Genomic DNA, 17,901 nt, shown 5'->3' on the forward strand with positions numbered 1-17,901 from the left:
TTTCCATAATTAGTGTTAGGTTTAGGGAGTAAAAAGTTAGTTATTAGCAAAACGCGTGTCTTTGCGACGCGGATTTTGATCAATGCAAGTTAACGAAAAAGGAAGATCTCTAGCAGATTTCTACATAAGGGTACATAATTTGTAGTCGATTATTTTGGGAACTGATAAAATATTGTATGATAGGAGCAGACGAGGGGCATTTGCAGAGTTGTGACTATAAGTGATAATTCGAATTGCTTGATTTTGAATAGTTTGCAGAGAAGATAATTACGAATGATACGTGTTTCCCCAAGATGAAATGCAATACTGAATATAGAAGTGTATGAACGAGTAATAGAGGGAAATGAGAATGGGAACATGGAAATACGGGCGAATTTTAATTAATACTGTAATACCATACGCCAGTTTTCGGGAAATAGATGACATGTGGGTCTGAAATTTAAGATGTTTGTCCAGAACAACGCCAAAAAAGGACACGTGATCAGCTGAAAGGATTGAGTTTGAGGCTATGCTAACAGACGGGGTTTCGCAAAGAATTTTTTGAGGTCACCTAAAGACTATAAAGCTGGATTTGAATGCATTAATGAACAGCAAATTAATTATGCACCAATTGAATACATTCTGTGCATCAATGTTAAGTTTATCGACCACTTTATTTATATGTCAATCTGAGGTTAAAATTTTTGTGTTGTCAGCATAAAGGAAACAGTTGTAATTATAAAGACACCTAGGGAGGTCGTTGATATATAATAAATATAGACGAGGGCCAAGAAGGGAACCTTCCGGAACTCCAACATTAGTAGTCTTGAATTTTGAGTATGTTCCCGAGATGAACACGGCTTGTTTTCTATTGAATAAATAGCTTCTGATTAGCGAAAGTGCAGGCCCAGTTATGCCGACAGCGTCAAGCTTATTGAATAAAATAGCATGGTTGAGGGAATCAAAAGCTTTGAAAAGGTCAATAAATAATGCACCTGCAAAGTTACCTGCGTCGATGTAGGATTGAATTTTATCGGTGAGAGCGATCACAGCTAATTCGGTGGAAAATCCCATCCTGAAACCGAACTTGTTAGGTGAGAGAATGTCAAATTTTGTTAAGTAATTGTTTATTCGGATAACAATGGCTTTTTCAATAATTTTACTCAAAAAAGATAAAATAGCGATTGGGCGGTAATTAGAAATGATTTGTTTATCTTCCTTTTTGAAGACTAGAATTAGCTTTACCTTTTTCAATGCAGTAGGGAAAGTGCCAGATTTCAAGACCAGATTTACAATATGGGCGAAGACATCGCAAATGAGATGCGAAATTAACTTAATATGGGATGATTGAATATTATCGAGACCTGGACTGGCGTCTTTCAGGTTGCGTATTATTTTGCCGATTTCATCAGGGGAGACCTGGAAAAGGAAAATGCTATGAGGAGATCGTTGTAATGTTTGATTAGCGGCAGTATTTAATACTCCTGAGGCTAGAGCAAATGAATCAATAAAGGCTTCAGCAATGTCTGAGGGATTGGTATATGTTACCTTACCGGAAGTAATTGTTGATATGGGAGTTTTTGAGTTTTCTTTTTAGGAAGGAATTAATAACTTTCAATTGCTTATGAACGTTATTTCCAGCGTGATTTATTTCCCTTTCATAGTAATTTCTCTTTGCTGTTCTAAGGAGCAAACCTAATACATTAGAATATTTCTTATAACGCGCTAAAAGCCTTAAGTTGAATGGTTGCGTTTTGCATTTTCTATATATGTTATCTTTCTTTCTCGAACTGCTTAAAATGCCAGAAGTCATCCAGGGATTATTCGGAGTTGAAAACTTCTTATTGCAATTATATATAGTAGAACACTCATCGATAGTATTAGAGATAATAAGAAAGAACTGATTGAATGCACTATCGGTGTCAAGAGCCTTAACCACTGACCAGTCAATAATAGCAACCCGTTCAAGGAATAATGCAGAGTCCAATGTTTTTTTAGTGAACTGAGTATGCGTAACATAATTAACACAGTTATCCAACTGCATGAAAATAGGGTAGTGATCTGTTATATCGGCTTCTCTGACACCTGCATCAGGGGCGGATATTAGGCTTGATAAAGTGTGATCTATGAGGGAGGTTGAACCAGTAGCGGAAATGCGTGTGGGAATGTTGATAAGGTTTTCGAAGCCATGAATATTTAAACCTTCCATATAATCTGCATATGAGGAGCAGTCAGGATCTAATGTGTTAATATTGATGTCACCCATTATTATAACATTTTTGCGTTCCATTGACAATACCCCTAAGACTGAGTGCAGAGCTGAGCAGAAATCTTCAACATGGGACGAGGGCGATCGGTATATGCAGCCAATGACTATATTTTTTCTATCCACTGAAAAAAAGATTCGTCTGGTTTGATTCATACAGATTCACAACTTCCCACTTTTAGCGATAGATCAAGTCGGCGACGATAGTGATAGCAAGAAGAAATAAAGATCGCTGTGCCACCGTGCGCGCTTTCGCTACGATGGCAGTATTCAGCGCTATATGAAGGCAACGTGTACAGGTTCTTCCCGGCATCCGACAGCCAAGATTCGCTCACGCAGATTACGGAGAACTGGTGTTGAGTGGCTGATAATAGGTTAGTAAAGTCGTCCGAATGTTTTCGTACACTTCGCGCATTGAAATGAATAAAAGATCTGCAAGAAGGTGAAAGATAACATTTTAAATTAGAAGGCGTGAAGTATGAGGTCATACTGATGGAAGTGATGAGAAGAAAAATGCAGAATTTCACGTGAAAATAAAAAGGTCGGATTTAGATTTATTGCGGAAAACGTGACTGGTCTCTGTCTTACGTGCCAAATTTGGCAGTTCTTCGTCCAGGGAAACAGCCACCCCTTTTCTGTCTTGAGTGTTCATGCCTTACTGAGAAGTTTCTTGTTTTCCACAGTAAGGTGGTCATTTACATAAACTGGCTCCTTTGCTGCACCTGGGAAACCCAACGTACCGGTGTCAGGCCGTGACTTACGAGCTTTATCCAAGAAGTCGTTTCTTTTAGCGCGGGAAATGAAGCGAGCAATGATGTTCTGCCCTTTCTGAGCGGGCACCCGATGAACAATGTCAAGGTCGGCAGTGTAAACAGGGCAGCTTATTTTCTCTCCAATCGACTCCACAATTGCAACACAGTCCTCACCATGTGTGCAAGAGACACCTTTGATTTCAACATTATTGATTCTGGAATATTATTCCTGATTGACGATTTGATTTTTTAGCATTTCATTCTCGAGATTAAGCGCTTTGTTTGCGGCCAAGAGATCCGCTTGACTACTCTGAAGTTTTTCTACTATGTCATTCAAGAGTGTGAGACTAGCATCCATGTCAGACACTTCCTTAGCCAGTCCACCTACGTCTATACCAGATTCTTGAAGCTTGATAGTTACTTTTGTGACAAGTTGATTAACTAAATCATTCATCTTGGCCTCAAACATAGCCTCCAATCTCTCAATTTTTTTAGCCAGCTCGACATAGGTCGGCATCATGAGAAAAGCGAAGAGAATTAGCACAGCGAAGCAAGCAAAATTGGCAGCAGCAGTGGTTGCAGTCAAGGTAGTCAAAATTGCAAAGCATTAAAGGCACCAACCTGGGTGAACAAGGAACGATGCTTAGCGGTAGGTTCGATGACTGCACCCACTGCTGCAATGAAGCTGGGGGTCTCGTGGTGACCACTTTTGAGTTCAGAAGAAGGATGCTTGTGCAGGCGTTACAGTGAAGGCGCGATTCTGTGGTATACGTATCAATGAAGATAGCGTAGTACCGCCCCGTTGACGCGAGGCAGGAATCAGACCAGCTTGGAATCACCAGGCAGACGCTTGGCAGGCACTTTGGGATCTGCAGGGGCTTGGAAACCTAGGTGAACAAGGAACGATGCTTAGCGGTAGGTTCGATGATTGCAACCACTGCTGCAATGAAGCAGTGGTTGGTCATTGGTGTGGAACAGTATTCCCGAAGTAAAAACATTGAGATAAAGGGAGTTCCAGCAAAGTAAAATGAAAGTTTGCCGAACATTTTACAAAATATTGGCGAAATCATCGCAGAGTCAATACTGCAAAGTGATGTTGATGTTTGCCACCGTGTTCAATCAAACAAAGAATAAGGCCAGCTCGAATGTAGTGGTCTCGTTCGAAACGCGAGCAAAGGTCGACACTGTGCTGAAGAAAGCTAGAAAGACAAAGCTCGTAGCTGAAGATCTCGATTAAAATTGTTCGCATGCGGTGTATGTTAATGACTACTTGCGTACTGTGGTCAAAAAATTGCTGGGCATGGCAGTAGCGCGACAGAAGGAGCAGAAGTGGAAATTTGTTTGCACACAAAATGGCCATATTTGTGCTAGGAAAACAGAGCCGTAGACGATTGTGCGTATCGCCCGCAAGAGAGACCAGGATACAATAGCATAGACGCCACGCTTTTACTGATACCTAACAGTACAACGACTCCCAAAGATGGGCACATTCGTGCTGCCTTCAGACGTTTGTGTTATATTTGCACAGAAAAAATGCTGTATTCTTCTTTCACCTGCACGCCCAATATTTGCGAAGCAAGGGCGATAAATTAGATGCATTTTTTGCATACTGAGCTTCCGGTTCGATCTAACAATGAGTACAGAAACTTGGTATGAAACTAGTAATGAAGCCTTGCACCTCTCCGACTACAACATTCACCTGCTAAACCGTACTGGTAATCGAGGCGGTGGTGTTCCGATAGCCGCGAAAAAACTTTCAAATGCACTATTCTTACCGACTATACTGTAATCCACGAGGATTACCAAATGCTGTCGTTGCAAAGCGGAAGTAATATCTACTGCCTTATACACAGGCCTCCTAAAGACTGCATATCTAATTTCATCGGCTATGGTGATGAATATCTGCAATGGATCCGAGCAAACAACCTTAATCAAGTTTTAGAGGGTGATAATAACATAGACTTTCTATATCAATCTAAAAATAAACATGAGGTGGACTATATATTGCAGAGCAACGGATTTACAAATGTAATAATTAACCTTACACGGCCGTAGGCAGCGACGGTAATTGACGTCATCATTAGTAACTATCCAGTTGACTGTCTTCATTCAGGAGTCATTAAAGCGCAGATAAGTCACCACCTACCCATATTCATGTTTGTAGATTCCTTTACTCCCCCAAAACAACGCAAGTTTCCTGTGGTACAATATCTGGGTATAAAACAGGCCACAGTAAATTCCTTTCGGGAAGCGCTTGCGGGCGTGGACTAGCATCTCGTGCTGAGCAATAATCATCCAGAAAACGCATATTGTGCCTTCATTACAACATTTAAGTCTCTCTATGACCAAAGTTTTCCACTTGTCACTTAACAAAAACCCCGCAAGGCTCGCTTGCCTTGGTTAACGAAAGAATGCCTTGAAATGATAAAAGAAAAAATGAATCTTTACAACCGCTTTATCAAAACCCGATCCACTGATGCCCTAGCGCGTATTAGGGTATATCAAAGTCAAGTCACTTCTTTTCTTCGCCAAGCAAAGCAAGAGTATATGGAAAAACCATTTAATTCTGAAGCAATTAAAAGGAGTGACTATGTATGGAACACAATAAATGAAGTTTTTAATCGAGGTGTACATGCCATGCTTGAGGTTTGGGTTGATAAGCCACCAGTAAATGGGAAACTTTTGGCAAAAAAAAATAATTTCTTCGCGACACTGCCAGATGGCAACCACGGCCCCCAGAATATCAAATGCCTCGACTCGCGGGCTTCTTCCACGGCATTCTTGATGCCAACGAACGCCAGTGAACTCAAAACTTGCTTTCTGACTCTCCGTAACAGCATGTCACGAGACATAGACGATCTTAAACTCCAACTAATGAAATATGTCGCCGATATATTCAGCCCGGTTTCAGAGCACATTTTTAATTGTTGCCTCGAACATGTGGTGTTTCCCCGACAATACGAGATTGCCAAAGTAAGCGTTGTTCATGAGGATGGAGACAAAAATAAATGTCGAAATATTGCCCAATTTCAATCCTACTCATTTTCTCGAAATGTTCCTAAAAATATTATACAAGCGAATGTCCAGTTTCCGCAAGAAATCTAACATACTAACGCCTAGCTACCATGGCTTCAGAGAAAACATTTCTACAGACACTGCGCTTCTAACTAAAAAACAGTGATTCTATAGTCCTTTGAGAAAAAATTTTCACTCTCGGCATTTATATTGACTTTTCTAAAACGTTCCATCGCATCAATCACAACACAATGTTGGGTAAACACGCACACTATCGTTCTCGAGCAATATTTCATCAAATAATTACATAATGCCTTAGTTGCCGTGTCCAACAAGTAACAGTAGACAATGTGACATCAAATTTTATACATCTGTCTTCTGGTGTGCCAAAAGGCAGTATATTGGGACCACTGCATTTCCTTCTTTACCTAAACGACTAAGTCTATGTAAGTAAATTTCCAACTTTTATCATATATGCAGATGACACCACTCTATTCTTCCGAGCAGCACATTGTGAGATCTTGAACAACAAGGTACAGATTGTTTGCAAAAACTTCACGAATGGTCCGAGTCCAATTCACTGACCAGAAACAAAGGAAAAAGCAAAAGCTGTACTTTTTAGACCTCGTAATAAGAATCCTGCTGCCGCACAAATTATTCTAAGAATGGGTGCCTCATTCACCATTCAAATAGTTCCTACGGTCAAAAGCCCTAGGAGTGCTTTCTAATGAAACTTTATCATGGAATAAACACGTTGAAAAAGTCAGGGACAAGTTGTCCAAGGTTGCTGGTATTGTGTGCCCACTGCGATACCTCTTTCCACAGCATATTAAGCTGATGGTGTACAACGCACTGTTTTCCTCTGTTGCTATTTGTTGTTTTTGGTCTGGGAACAACATCATTTATGAATATCAAACGGCTGCATTTACTTCAAAAGAAAATTCTTCAAAATATCTTTATTGCTTCACGCTTCGAACATACCGAACCGATTTTTCCATACAATCGCATCACCCCCCTTCCCCAAGTCTGAATCTATTGCACTGAGGCGGTACAAATCAAGAATTAAAAAAAATATCTATTTATGGTGCATCTGTCGAACTTAAAATGTAAAGAACTGAAGTATGACACCTGTCGAACTTAAAATGTAAAGAACTGAAGTATGACACCCGTACGGGTTTCACATGGTTTGTGCCGCAAACGAACAAATTATTGCCGCCAAATGCTTTCATACGCTCTTCCGGGCTCATTAAATAAGGCATTTAAATTGATGCACACTTAGGACTCGACGGCACTTCGTGCAACGGAGATATGTATTTATCATTTGTATATTTATTTCCTGTGTGCTCACAAGCCGTTATATTTTATTTCCATATTCACGTTGTGATCCTGTTATGAATGTGTATGACATACTGTCAACCATTCTGATGCTGCTGTCAAGTCATTGTAGGGTGCATCGACCCCTGACAAGCCTTTTCTCTGGCTTTTTGTCGAGACTCCTAACATCCTAAAGTGTTGAATATAATTTGAGTTGAATTGAATTCAATTCTGCCCCTTAAAACGGTCATAGACACCTAGCATTCTCTTAAACTACACAAGCGCACACTCTAAGGGAATCCCTAGAGTTGAAAATCCGCTGCAACAGAGAAAGGCTCATGACTCGACGAATGCAGCGGCAGGAACCGTGGGAAATGGGATGTTCTCAATTTCACAGTGTTGGAGTAAATGGCGCAACAGGTCCACAAAGGGCAGACTTTCTTAAAAAATCATCCATCGCATTATCATCAGTGCCGCATTTTCAAGGTATCCAATGAAAGCGCACTTTAACATGTGGTGGGATAAGAAATCCTAGGGGATGCTCAGAAGAAAATCCCTCGGCCCTACGACTGCATTCAGAACAGAAAGGCTGTTAGCAAGTATCGTGACCTCCCTAACCTTGTAAGACAACTTTTCCAACGTGAACTGAATCGCTAGAATTTCACTAGCAAATATAGGCGTATATTCAAGAACCAGAAAGGAATAATTCCAATCATGAGCATCGGAATAAATGCCAGTAGCTTTTTTTTTTTTTGCTGAGAGGCACTTCTGAATTACAACCGAAGTATGGGTTGGAAATCAGTCGAGACACTCTTCTGGAAGCCCATATAAAACATCTGCAGGTAGATTCTTCGCATTTCTTTGGAGAGTGTTGTCAGCGTGAATAGCAGCATCAGTCCGCAGGTTGTGAACCTTTACTGCAGATGTGGTTGCGACAGATTTTAGGAGCGTTAGCTCATACTCACCACGTTTCGAGATTTCGTGGGGTCTGCTACCACGCTTGATCGCAGCGCCTTCTGTGGCAGCAACTACTCATAACGTTTCTAGATTTCGTGAGGTCTCCTACCACCTTGAGATCAAAGCGCCATCTGTGGCTGCAACTAGGAAATAGCGCAGCTCGCATTGAGAATTTTAGCGCCATCTACAATAGCATTCTAGAAACAACCACCTTACGCGTGCCAATGATGACGTCACGGTCCAGTAGAGTGGAAGGGAACAAAACTGCGGCATATTTTTGGTTTCTCGAATTCAAGATCGCGCCCAATGAAATTGGCTGCTCCCTCTCATCTTTCCCGCTCCCCCTCACTAATATATATCTTAGAACGGGTAGGAATCCGGTCCTGTTACGGGACCGCTATACATGTATACATTCGTTCTCATTAAATACTCCGACAACAACGAGCACCCATCCGGGGAGAGCTGTATATCGAATTTTGTAGGCAAATAAAACCATATGGGTTGTGTTAGAGAAATAAAACTACAATTAAAAAATAGGTAAGCATTGTGTTCATGCAGTTACAAACTGAAGCGCTACCATATCGCACCGCAAGTCGCATTTTTTTGCCCACTTTGACCCCCAAACGAAGCAAATTCCGAGCATTTTGGCAACCCACCCCGTTTCAAAGGGTATTTATTACTTTCCGTTTCTCAGGACGAGCGGCTCGTTCTTCGCTTTTTCATCAAGTTGAAGAAATAGCTAACGCTCGTTACTTCAACATCTTCCAGACACAGGCGGCCTTTTTTGTAGCGATAGCTACATTACGGTACCATTTCGAACCTTCGGCGTGGCGGGGCCGCCACGCTGTCACGTAGTGCGGAGCAGCTGCCGGCAGCGCGGCGCCGTGGCTGATAATAAAGATTATTATTATTATTGATTGTGCGGAGCAGCTGCCAGCAGCGCGACGCTGTGGCTGATAATAAAGATTATTATTAATATTGATTTGTGCAGCTCTGATTCACCTGTCGCTCTATTTTGCTATCCTTCTCATAAATGGTTTGGTATATGGGAGTTTAATGTGGCAGCGAAACTCAGGCTATAATAAAAGCTGCAGAGAAGGGCTGCGTACATTTCCACCACTAGGGGTTCTTTAACGTGCTCTGACATCGCACAGTACATGGGCCTATATAATTTCGTCTCCGTGGAAATTCGACCGCCGCGGCCGGGATCGCACCCGCGTCTTTCGGGCCATCAGCCGAGTGCCACAAACACTGAGCCACCACGGCGGCTGGTGAGAAATATTTTGTAGCGACAGCTACATTACGGTAGCATTTGGAGCCTTCAGCATGCCGGCGCCGTGGCGGCGGCACCGTCACCCTGTGGCTGCGCCGCCACGCTGTGATGTGGTTTGCAACGTGGTGCGGAGCAGCTGCCGGCGCCGTGGCTGATCACGTGGTTCGTCACGTGGTTCGTCACGTGTTGGTCACGTGGTTGGTCACGTGACCAAGTTCCACTCCGGCAGCTGTAGCTATCGCGTCACTCTAGGTTTAACTATAGCTAAACCACCGCCAAATTATTTTTGATTGACAGCAGAGAATTTCTGAACACAGTTTGACAGCACTCATAGGCAGGCCAAATGTACCGCAGAAAAGAGTCAGGGATGTCATATCTGCGGTATGCATTCCTGGATTAGGCTGTAAAGCTCTAAAGAAAGTTCTCACAGTGAGAAGCTGAAACCGTAGGTTTAAATCAATTTTTCGCACCTCCGAAAGCAGCACAGCATTTGCAACAGTTTTTGGTTGCCCAATGCAAAGACGCAAAGCACTTCTCTCCAAAAGAACGAAAGCTTTAAGCTTGTACCATGTAGTACAACCAGAAAAATGAACGCGACCAAAGTCAAGAGAATGGCTATTCTTCAATGTTTCCATCGTAGTTCTCCTTTCGTGCCGAGGGCCATGACTGTTACTCGAACTGCCCACACGACAGCTTGGATGACTCGTCGCAAAGCGGAATACTTTTTCATCCACACTAGCAAACCGTGCGAATTTAGCATCGCCATAGGGTATCCGAATCCATAGATGAAACTTATTCGCTTAGATATCCTTATACATACAACGTTCGAAGCAGAAAATCTTTTTTGCATGTTAATATTACTGACGATAAAATGTTGCAAATGTTTCTAATTTTGTGTTATATAGCCGTACTCCTACCCCTCTACCTACATATGGCGCTGTGCGTATAAAATTCTGGATGAAGACAAGAAAATTGCCGTTGGTTTCGCGTCAACCTTTTTTTAAAAGACTGCATGTACTCCTATTATAAATTTCCTCCTAACACGCTCATTGAACCGCAATGCTAATAAATTTCATATATTGAAGCACGCCTTGGGACCTTCACCTCCTGATTTGGAAGAAGAAACTGTGAAGAATATACACGCAGCTGTTTTCACTATCCTTTTGTAGGGGTGTCGAAAAATCGTAGGTAGACTAATCATGCAACATTTGGAAAACTATACGTATTATGTAGATGCTATTTACGCACCAATGCACGAAAAAAGGTGAGAAATGGTTTTTCAACGGAAATGTCTGGTACAGTAATTACATTGGCACTAAAAGGAGGTGCTTTAGGTTTTTACTGTGTCAGTAGTTTTTTGTGTAGCCCGTAGCGGCAAGAAGTCAACGATAAAGAACCCAGGCTGTCGAAATTTCGGAGTTCTTTACTGCGGCGTTCCTCACCGCATGAGTCGCATTTGGACATTAGGCCGCCATAGATGGACGATACTGGGGGAACGTACTGTGCGATGTCAGTGCTCGTTAAAGAACCCCAGGTGGTCGAAATTTCCGGAGCCCTTCACTACGGCGTTTCTGATAGCCTGAGTCACTTTGGGACTTTAAACACCCACCAACCATCAACCGATACTGGGGGAATAAACGTTTTTGTTATAAATATCCACTCGTCAGTTCATATAAACACAAGAGCATCCGAAATAAAACATTTTCAGCGCCGGCGACAGTTTGAAGTCTCGCATCCGGAGTGGCTGCAGCACACAGATGGAATGTGGCGCCTTGAGGGAGAGGAGGGCGCCGCCCTCCACCTGAAATTCTCGAAGACAGCCTAGGTGGGCCACCAAGGTCAGGCGGACTTATCGCGCCGTCTCAGCCTGCAGAATGAATTGGGAAAAAGCAGACCCTGTGGCAGGTGGCAGTTCAATTATTGATCGGTTGCGATACGTTGCTCGGGACGAGCAACCTGTGTCCCAGAGGCTCCCATTTGTGACAGCACCTAGCATCGCGGCTACAGTAGCGCATTCTTTAACGCTGCACCAGAGTGCTAGGAGTGATATGACGACTCCCCAAGATTACTAAATGTAAAGCAGGGAAGGGTAAGTCCGCATTTACGAGCATAAACCTATTAGGGCATACAGGGCCATACCCTTAAGGTGGAGCTTATATGTCATCGCGGATTTTATCAAAATGCTGCATGTGTTATTATGGCGAATATTCGAATGACTGAAATTTTCGTCTTTAGAGCGCCGCTCATGTCCGTGCATTGAGCGTCGTCATAACCGTTGTCCAAATCGGGGAGCGAAACTCCACCTACCACTGTGAGAGATGAGGAATGGACACCCGTAAGGCGGCTCTCTCGGAAAAATCCTGGACGCTAGCTTACAGCGTAAAATATCACCCGCCAACCATTCCAGCTAGTAGCAGGGGGGAGGGAAGCGACACTTGCCAAGGCGAGAGTGAAGGAGCATCCCGAAGAGTGGTCATGTGGTATATATAATTATAATTGGTTTTTTGGGGAAAGGAAATGGCGCACTATCTGTCTCATATATCGTTGGACACCTGAACCGCGCTGTAAGGGAAGGGATAAAGGAGGGAGTAACCAGAATGCTATTTTTCACGTAAACATCCCCAATCGCAAGCAAGAAATTTCGGAAGAGGTGCGCTCATGTTTCGCATCGCCATCCATCATAATAGCTTGGGGAAAAATGGTGGTGGTTTAGCACTGGTTAAACCTAGAGTCACGCGATAGCTACAGCTGCCTAAGTGGCTCGTCACGTGACCGATCACGTGACGAACCACGTGACCAGCCACGTGACAGCGCGGTGCAGCCACAGGGTGGTGGCGTCGCCACGCTGAAGGCTCGTAACGCCACCGTAATGTATCTATTGCTACAATATTTTTGTGTTCTGTGAATCACCTTGTACATAAGCTTTTATCTAACTTTGAGGATGCCGCAGGTCACATAATGACGCAAGACAAACAATGTAACGAAATCGAGGCCATCTTGGAGAATGGATAATGGAATACACTATGGAGAGTGGACCAAGATCTTGAAGATGACTGTAGGGGAAGGTCGAACATGGAAGAAAATTAAATAATCCGTGTGGTTGTTTAAGCTGTCACGAAACGTTCTATCTGCTACAAGCATGCGTACGCCACAAGGAAAGCTTCACCTAAAATACCTGCCTACGATACCATTCATTTTTCAAGATAATCATAAATTTGATAAATTTCTGAGATGAAGCTTAGGCGACGAGTTCGGATAATTTCCCGTACCTTGAGTAACCTACGATGTAAATCTCCATCAGTTCGATAATTTGTATCCTCAGCTTCATAAACAGTGACGATAATGTAAAGAGGCTTTTTGTGCGTTCCTGCTACTCTACAGGGAAGCTGCCCATTGTGTTGCGCGCAAGCATTTTTTCATTCTCTGATGAATATCTGGAAAGGTACTATAATATGTATGCTTTGGTAGTCGTGTTGCTCACCGAGCTTGAGCTAAAGAACACAGCACACATTGTAATGCCGGCATATAAATCTAAATTGTGCCACATATATTGTTGCCAGCTGTTATCTGTTGTTTACCAAATTTTTTTCGGATGTTTCGTCGTCAAGGTGCTAAATTCTGAAACTTTTCACATATTACACAGGTACGAGCTGTCGTTGATTCACCCCAGCAAGAGCTACGCCAGTGTACGCGTCCAAGGAGGCCGATGCTATGGTTCCGTTGCTTCCGAACATGGAACCTTGGTGGACCATCTCGGAAGAAGTCCCTGTACCTATCCCGGTTCGGCATTTACGTGCGGCCTCATAACCCGATATGCGCGCACTGGGGAAGGCTATAAATCTGGATATGCCGCTGAGGTAAGATTTTGCAGACCTCTTTTTCACATTTTGCAGCTCGTAACTACAGCACTTGCACTGCGCTAGTTGATACTCTCGGTTACGTTTTTTCGACATCAAAATAAATGCTCATGGTACAGACAAATCGCTCAATTTTCTGTCAATTGTTGTATTAAAAAAAATTTTCAATACACAAGGCTTAAAAGGCAAACAAATTAAAGAAGAATGCGTGTCTACTTGAAAGCAGTCTTAGTTGTCACTAACAATGTGCACACGTATTTGCGCAATTCTATTTACGCAAGATAGAACGCTATTTAATTATATCAGCGTTGTGTCAAGAAAAATTAGCTGCTGGAGCTAACAATGAGTAATCTTGCACCTATCACACGCAATAATACCGTGTAACGTTTCTCAGTGGCTAATTCGTTCTACAAGTTGTCAAATACGCATCGCAGTGGCCATAGCAGCACGATTCCTATATCGTAGCGACGAAACGGAAAGAAAAACTTGCTGCCTAAATAAGTTTCTTTTTTTTAAGAAGTGCTTTATAGAGTTTTTGTAATCGTTTTTGAGTGTCTTTCCCTGGAGGCGTCTTTTTAGCACTATACGCTGAAGAAATGTATGCAGAATCACAAAGGTGTCTATAAGTGAATATATGGGCTAGTTTTTTCGGTTTAAATGGAAAGATACCAATAAAATTACGAGAAATTTAGTTTCTCAAATGCGTTTTTAACCAATCAAGATCATTATTCTTGGCATGTAAGGCGTAGCTAGCTGGTGGCTGAGTACAAGTAACACTCAGTCAAAGTTGAAAACTAAGTCGAGAAGCAAGCGGCGTGATCAAACGTTGGCGTTGTTTGTTAAACCATGCAAATGTGCAATTGGAGGTATTGCTCTCCTTGCCTACACTCGTCTGAAGACGAGTAAGCACAGCCCGTTGTGCCTGCTAGCAAGGCAGAGTTTGCTCGCTATCATCCTTCACTTGGAGAAGTTAGCAGGTCATGTAGAAGTCTGATGTGTAAGTAGTACACGGACACGACACCGTGCGTAGTCGTCTTGAAAAGTATATTGTTAGGGCTACTGCAACCACATAGTCGCAGTTTCATTGCTACCACGAGATGCCCCACCTTTTGTCTCAACCAAGAACGTCAAGCTAAATAACCTGTCAACCTAGTTCTCAGAAGTAAATTCCACTTGCGTCTTGATTGCGGGCTGTCTCATTAAACTTTACTTACCTTTTTACTGACGCAAGCAATTTCTTCTGCAAGCACATCTCCACATGCAAAATTGCTGCAAAATCGTGCTAATTACTCGAAAACAAACTGTCTATGCCAACAAAAACTCCCAGATAGAATGACGGTTGAACACTTAAAATTGTTGCATCAAATCACTTAAAAAGACAGTAATTCATTCGCCGAAATTGTTATTCGGCGAAAAAAGCCAAGACTTGCATTCTGAATTAAACACCTGAAAAAGTGCGCCAGGCTTTAGCACTTGCAAAACGGAAAAGTCCGACCCCTCCTTATTAATGATAACTGAAATTAGCTTTAGGTGATATTCTAGGTCAGTCGTCTAAGCCTAGTCTGATATTTATTTCTTTTTTAATTTTATAAGGCATATATATAGACTTCATATGGAGACATTAAAATATGTGTTAGTCATTGTTGTGGTGTGTGGTTATTCGTATTAAACGCAGAAGAGATCAATGGTTCTTCATGTATTCTTGATTCTTTGACATCCGTATGATTATCGCTGAAAAGATATTACTCCAAACAAAATCATAGCAGTGAATACGGAGCATTCACATCTGTTTCATGAAATAAAATACCAGTACAATATTAATAATAAACACTAATATTGTTTTTGCAATACCCAAGACCTTCATCAGAAACTGTAGCGCATTTGACAAATTAACAAGGGAACGGAGTGTATTCCTTAGTTATAGAATGGAGACCTTGCGGCACCCATATAAACTGCAATGTTTGGAAAGCTAAAGGTAAGCATCCATCTAGCTTTACGCAGATTTAGACAGTAAGTGGTCTAGTGTTTTGCTGCACGTCTAATAAACCTACAGCTTTGCTTGTTTCTTCCAGCAAAGGCCCAACATAATTACATTACTCAATGCAATCATTTTTAGTAGGGGCTGTGTTGGTTACACGTACGTGGGGCAGAGGAATCACTAACTTCAGTTCAGTGATGATATAAAAACAAGGAAACACTGACATTCTGACCCAAAACGTTTATAAGGCTGATAGAAATGATAGACTACATACGGTGGTAAAGTAATGTTCAGTGGTGCAGTTTTCTAAGAAGTGTACATGCCCGTTAGCTATTATATGTGTTTTGATGGAGGCAAAATGCAGCACACCTGTGTACTGAGGAGTGTTACTGTATTTTAAAGTGCCCCTTTGGCGGAAATTAATATAATGCCCTCTAGTACGGCGTCCCTCTTCGCCCACATGTTGATTAGCGGAGCGATACCCTATATAAGATACCTTTACTTAGAAAATCACAAATCGAAACAATACGACGCTCTCTATCCACATTACGACGAATGGAGTGTTGCGGTTTATGGCACATTAATCAGTCATTCATGCCACAAATTCAAAGCCATCGCCAGAACTATGAGCAACTGCCACATTGAGCGAACACCGAACCTCCTATCGAATCTTTACGTCAAGCTCAGCCGCTTATGGGGGGGGGGGGGGGGGTAGGTATGCATGTGATTCAAGTCGACATTTCATCACACTACTCCAACCAATGCGAAGTATCTGCCAATACATCTGTAACCGTTCCCCTTTTAAAACGGTTATAAATGTTCTCCATACCCAGCAATTCTGGACAAAAAGCTTTCCACACGGAAAAAAGGGTTCCGGAACGCACGTTTTTCATATATTGCCAGACTGCATGTAACAATCATTATATCCGCAGATCTCGTGTCCGCTGGGTTGGTTTTCTTTGCGATTACGTTTTTGCTGCCATTGAAACCCTCCGAATTGTTTTGTGGGAGCGACTATTCAATGAGAGATATAAAAAAGTTTAAAAGAAACACTCGCTGCACATCCGTGAAATGGATCATTACCTTAAATATTTTTATTACGGTATCTTCATCTTCAGCCTGACTACGCCCACCGCAGAGCAATGGCATCTCCCATGTCTCTGCAATTAAACCTGTATTTTGTCAGTTGCGGCCGCCGTATCCGCGAAAAACTTCTTAATCTCATCCATCCACCTAACTTAAAGGACGTGGACGCATGTCAGGACTTGGACGCATGTCAAGCAGAAAGGACAGGTCTGACGACAATAGCCTAGTTGACTGGAACGAAAGCAGGTTACATATACGTACGCGTGCCCCCCTCCCCCAGAGAATAACGCTACGGTCGCTTACTTTCTGATTTCAGCCGCATTAACAGAGGCCTGCGCGTGGAAGGCGGCGTCTACGCCTCTGGCCCACCTGAAAAGTGCTGCCGAGACTCTAGGTGACACAAACTGAGCCCTGTCTCCCCAAGTGAAATAAGTAGTTGATGTCTATGTACCGGACTGCGCCAAGGTACACGTCAGTGAAAAGCAATGTGATGGTGCCCGCCTGTGCGTCTCAAAGGGGCGGCAAGGTGAGCTCTGGTTTGTTGAGGCAAGGTCCTGCAGAGATTTTTGAGGCTTCTGGTGATGTAATGCAACCGCAGAACATGACACATAGAAACCCGGACATGTCTTTGTTGTCCTTGTGGCGGCTAGCCAGAACAGTGCGCATCCCAATGTTTTGCATTGCCACGCTCTGAAATAGTTGTGTGGCTGCATCTCGGAACTTTGCTAACAATATATCCTAAACTAATTTGCTCCAGCCAATCACCAACGGAATGACTTCAAAGAGGATGCGGCATGAGTCTCGTATAGTGATGCCGTCAAATGTGGGCAAGTCAAGCTCCCTTAGCACGCCCCGTTGAGGGCGCGGTGATATCGGGGACACTTGTCGAAACGAGTAATGAGTCACAACAGTCACGGCCGCAAAAATCAGAAAGACATTGCACAACGACACTGTCGTTGGCTGTCCAAAATGGTGGGCTGTCTCGAATAAAGAGCATTCCAGGTTGTGTACGATCAGCGGATATACTGGGTGCAAGTGTTCTTCCAGCCCGTACAAACGAGCGAGACCGGAGGCTGAAAAGCCATAAAAATCACCGTTATAATCAGAGCCAACATTCCAAAAACATCAATCAACAACACTGATAGTAATTTATAACGACACTAATACTCATACTAATCTTTTAAAAAATTGACTGTTAATTTAATAGAGTAACCAGGCTTGGGATGGAGGCAGATCACGTTGATGACATCCGACAGCGCATCTTGTCACCGCAGCAGCCTTTGGACACACGCTTGTAGTACAGGGTTACACACTCTTAAAGGGATACATTAATTGACGCAGCGTACTGCGCTAAAAATCTCAGGCTCCAGACAAGCTTGCTTAGAAATTTGCTCAAGGGGAACAGCTGACCAAGTTGACTCCAA

The 17,901-nt window shown here is 42.7% G+C and overlaps 1 protein-coding gene across 1 annotated transcript in view; it reads left to right on the plus strand.

Annotated features, from left to right (window-relative positions):
• The window catches only part of LOC144129565 (uncharacterized), a 649,728-nt gene that overhangs the window by 261,466 nt on the left and 370,361 nt on the right, over positions 1-17,901 (plus strand). The window contains exon 3 of the mRNA XM_077663707.1: positions 13,200-13,413. Within this exon, the coding sequence (XP_077519833.1) occupies positions 13,200-13,413 (214 nt within the window). The remainder of the gene's footprint in view (positions 1-13,199; positions 13,414-17,901) is intronic.

The sequence above is a fragment of the Amblyomma americanum genome, chromosome 4 (genome assembly GCF_052857255.1).
Source record: "Amblyomma americanum isolate KBUSLIRL-KWMA chromosome 4, ASM5285725v1, whole genome shotgun sequence".
Lineage (NCBI taxonomy): Eukaryota > Metazoa > Arthropoda > Arachnida > Ixodida > Ixodidae > Amblyomma > Amblyomma americanum.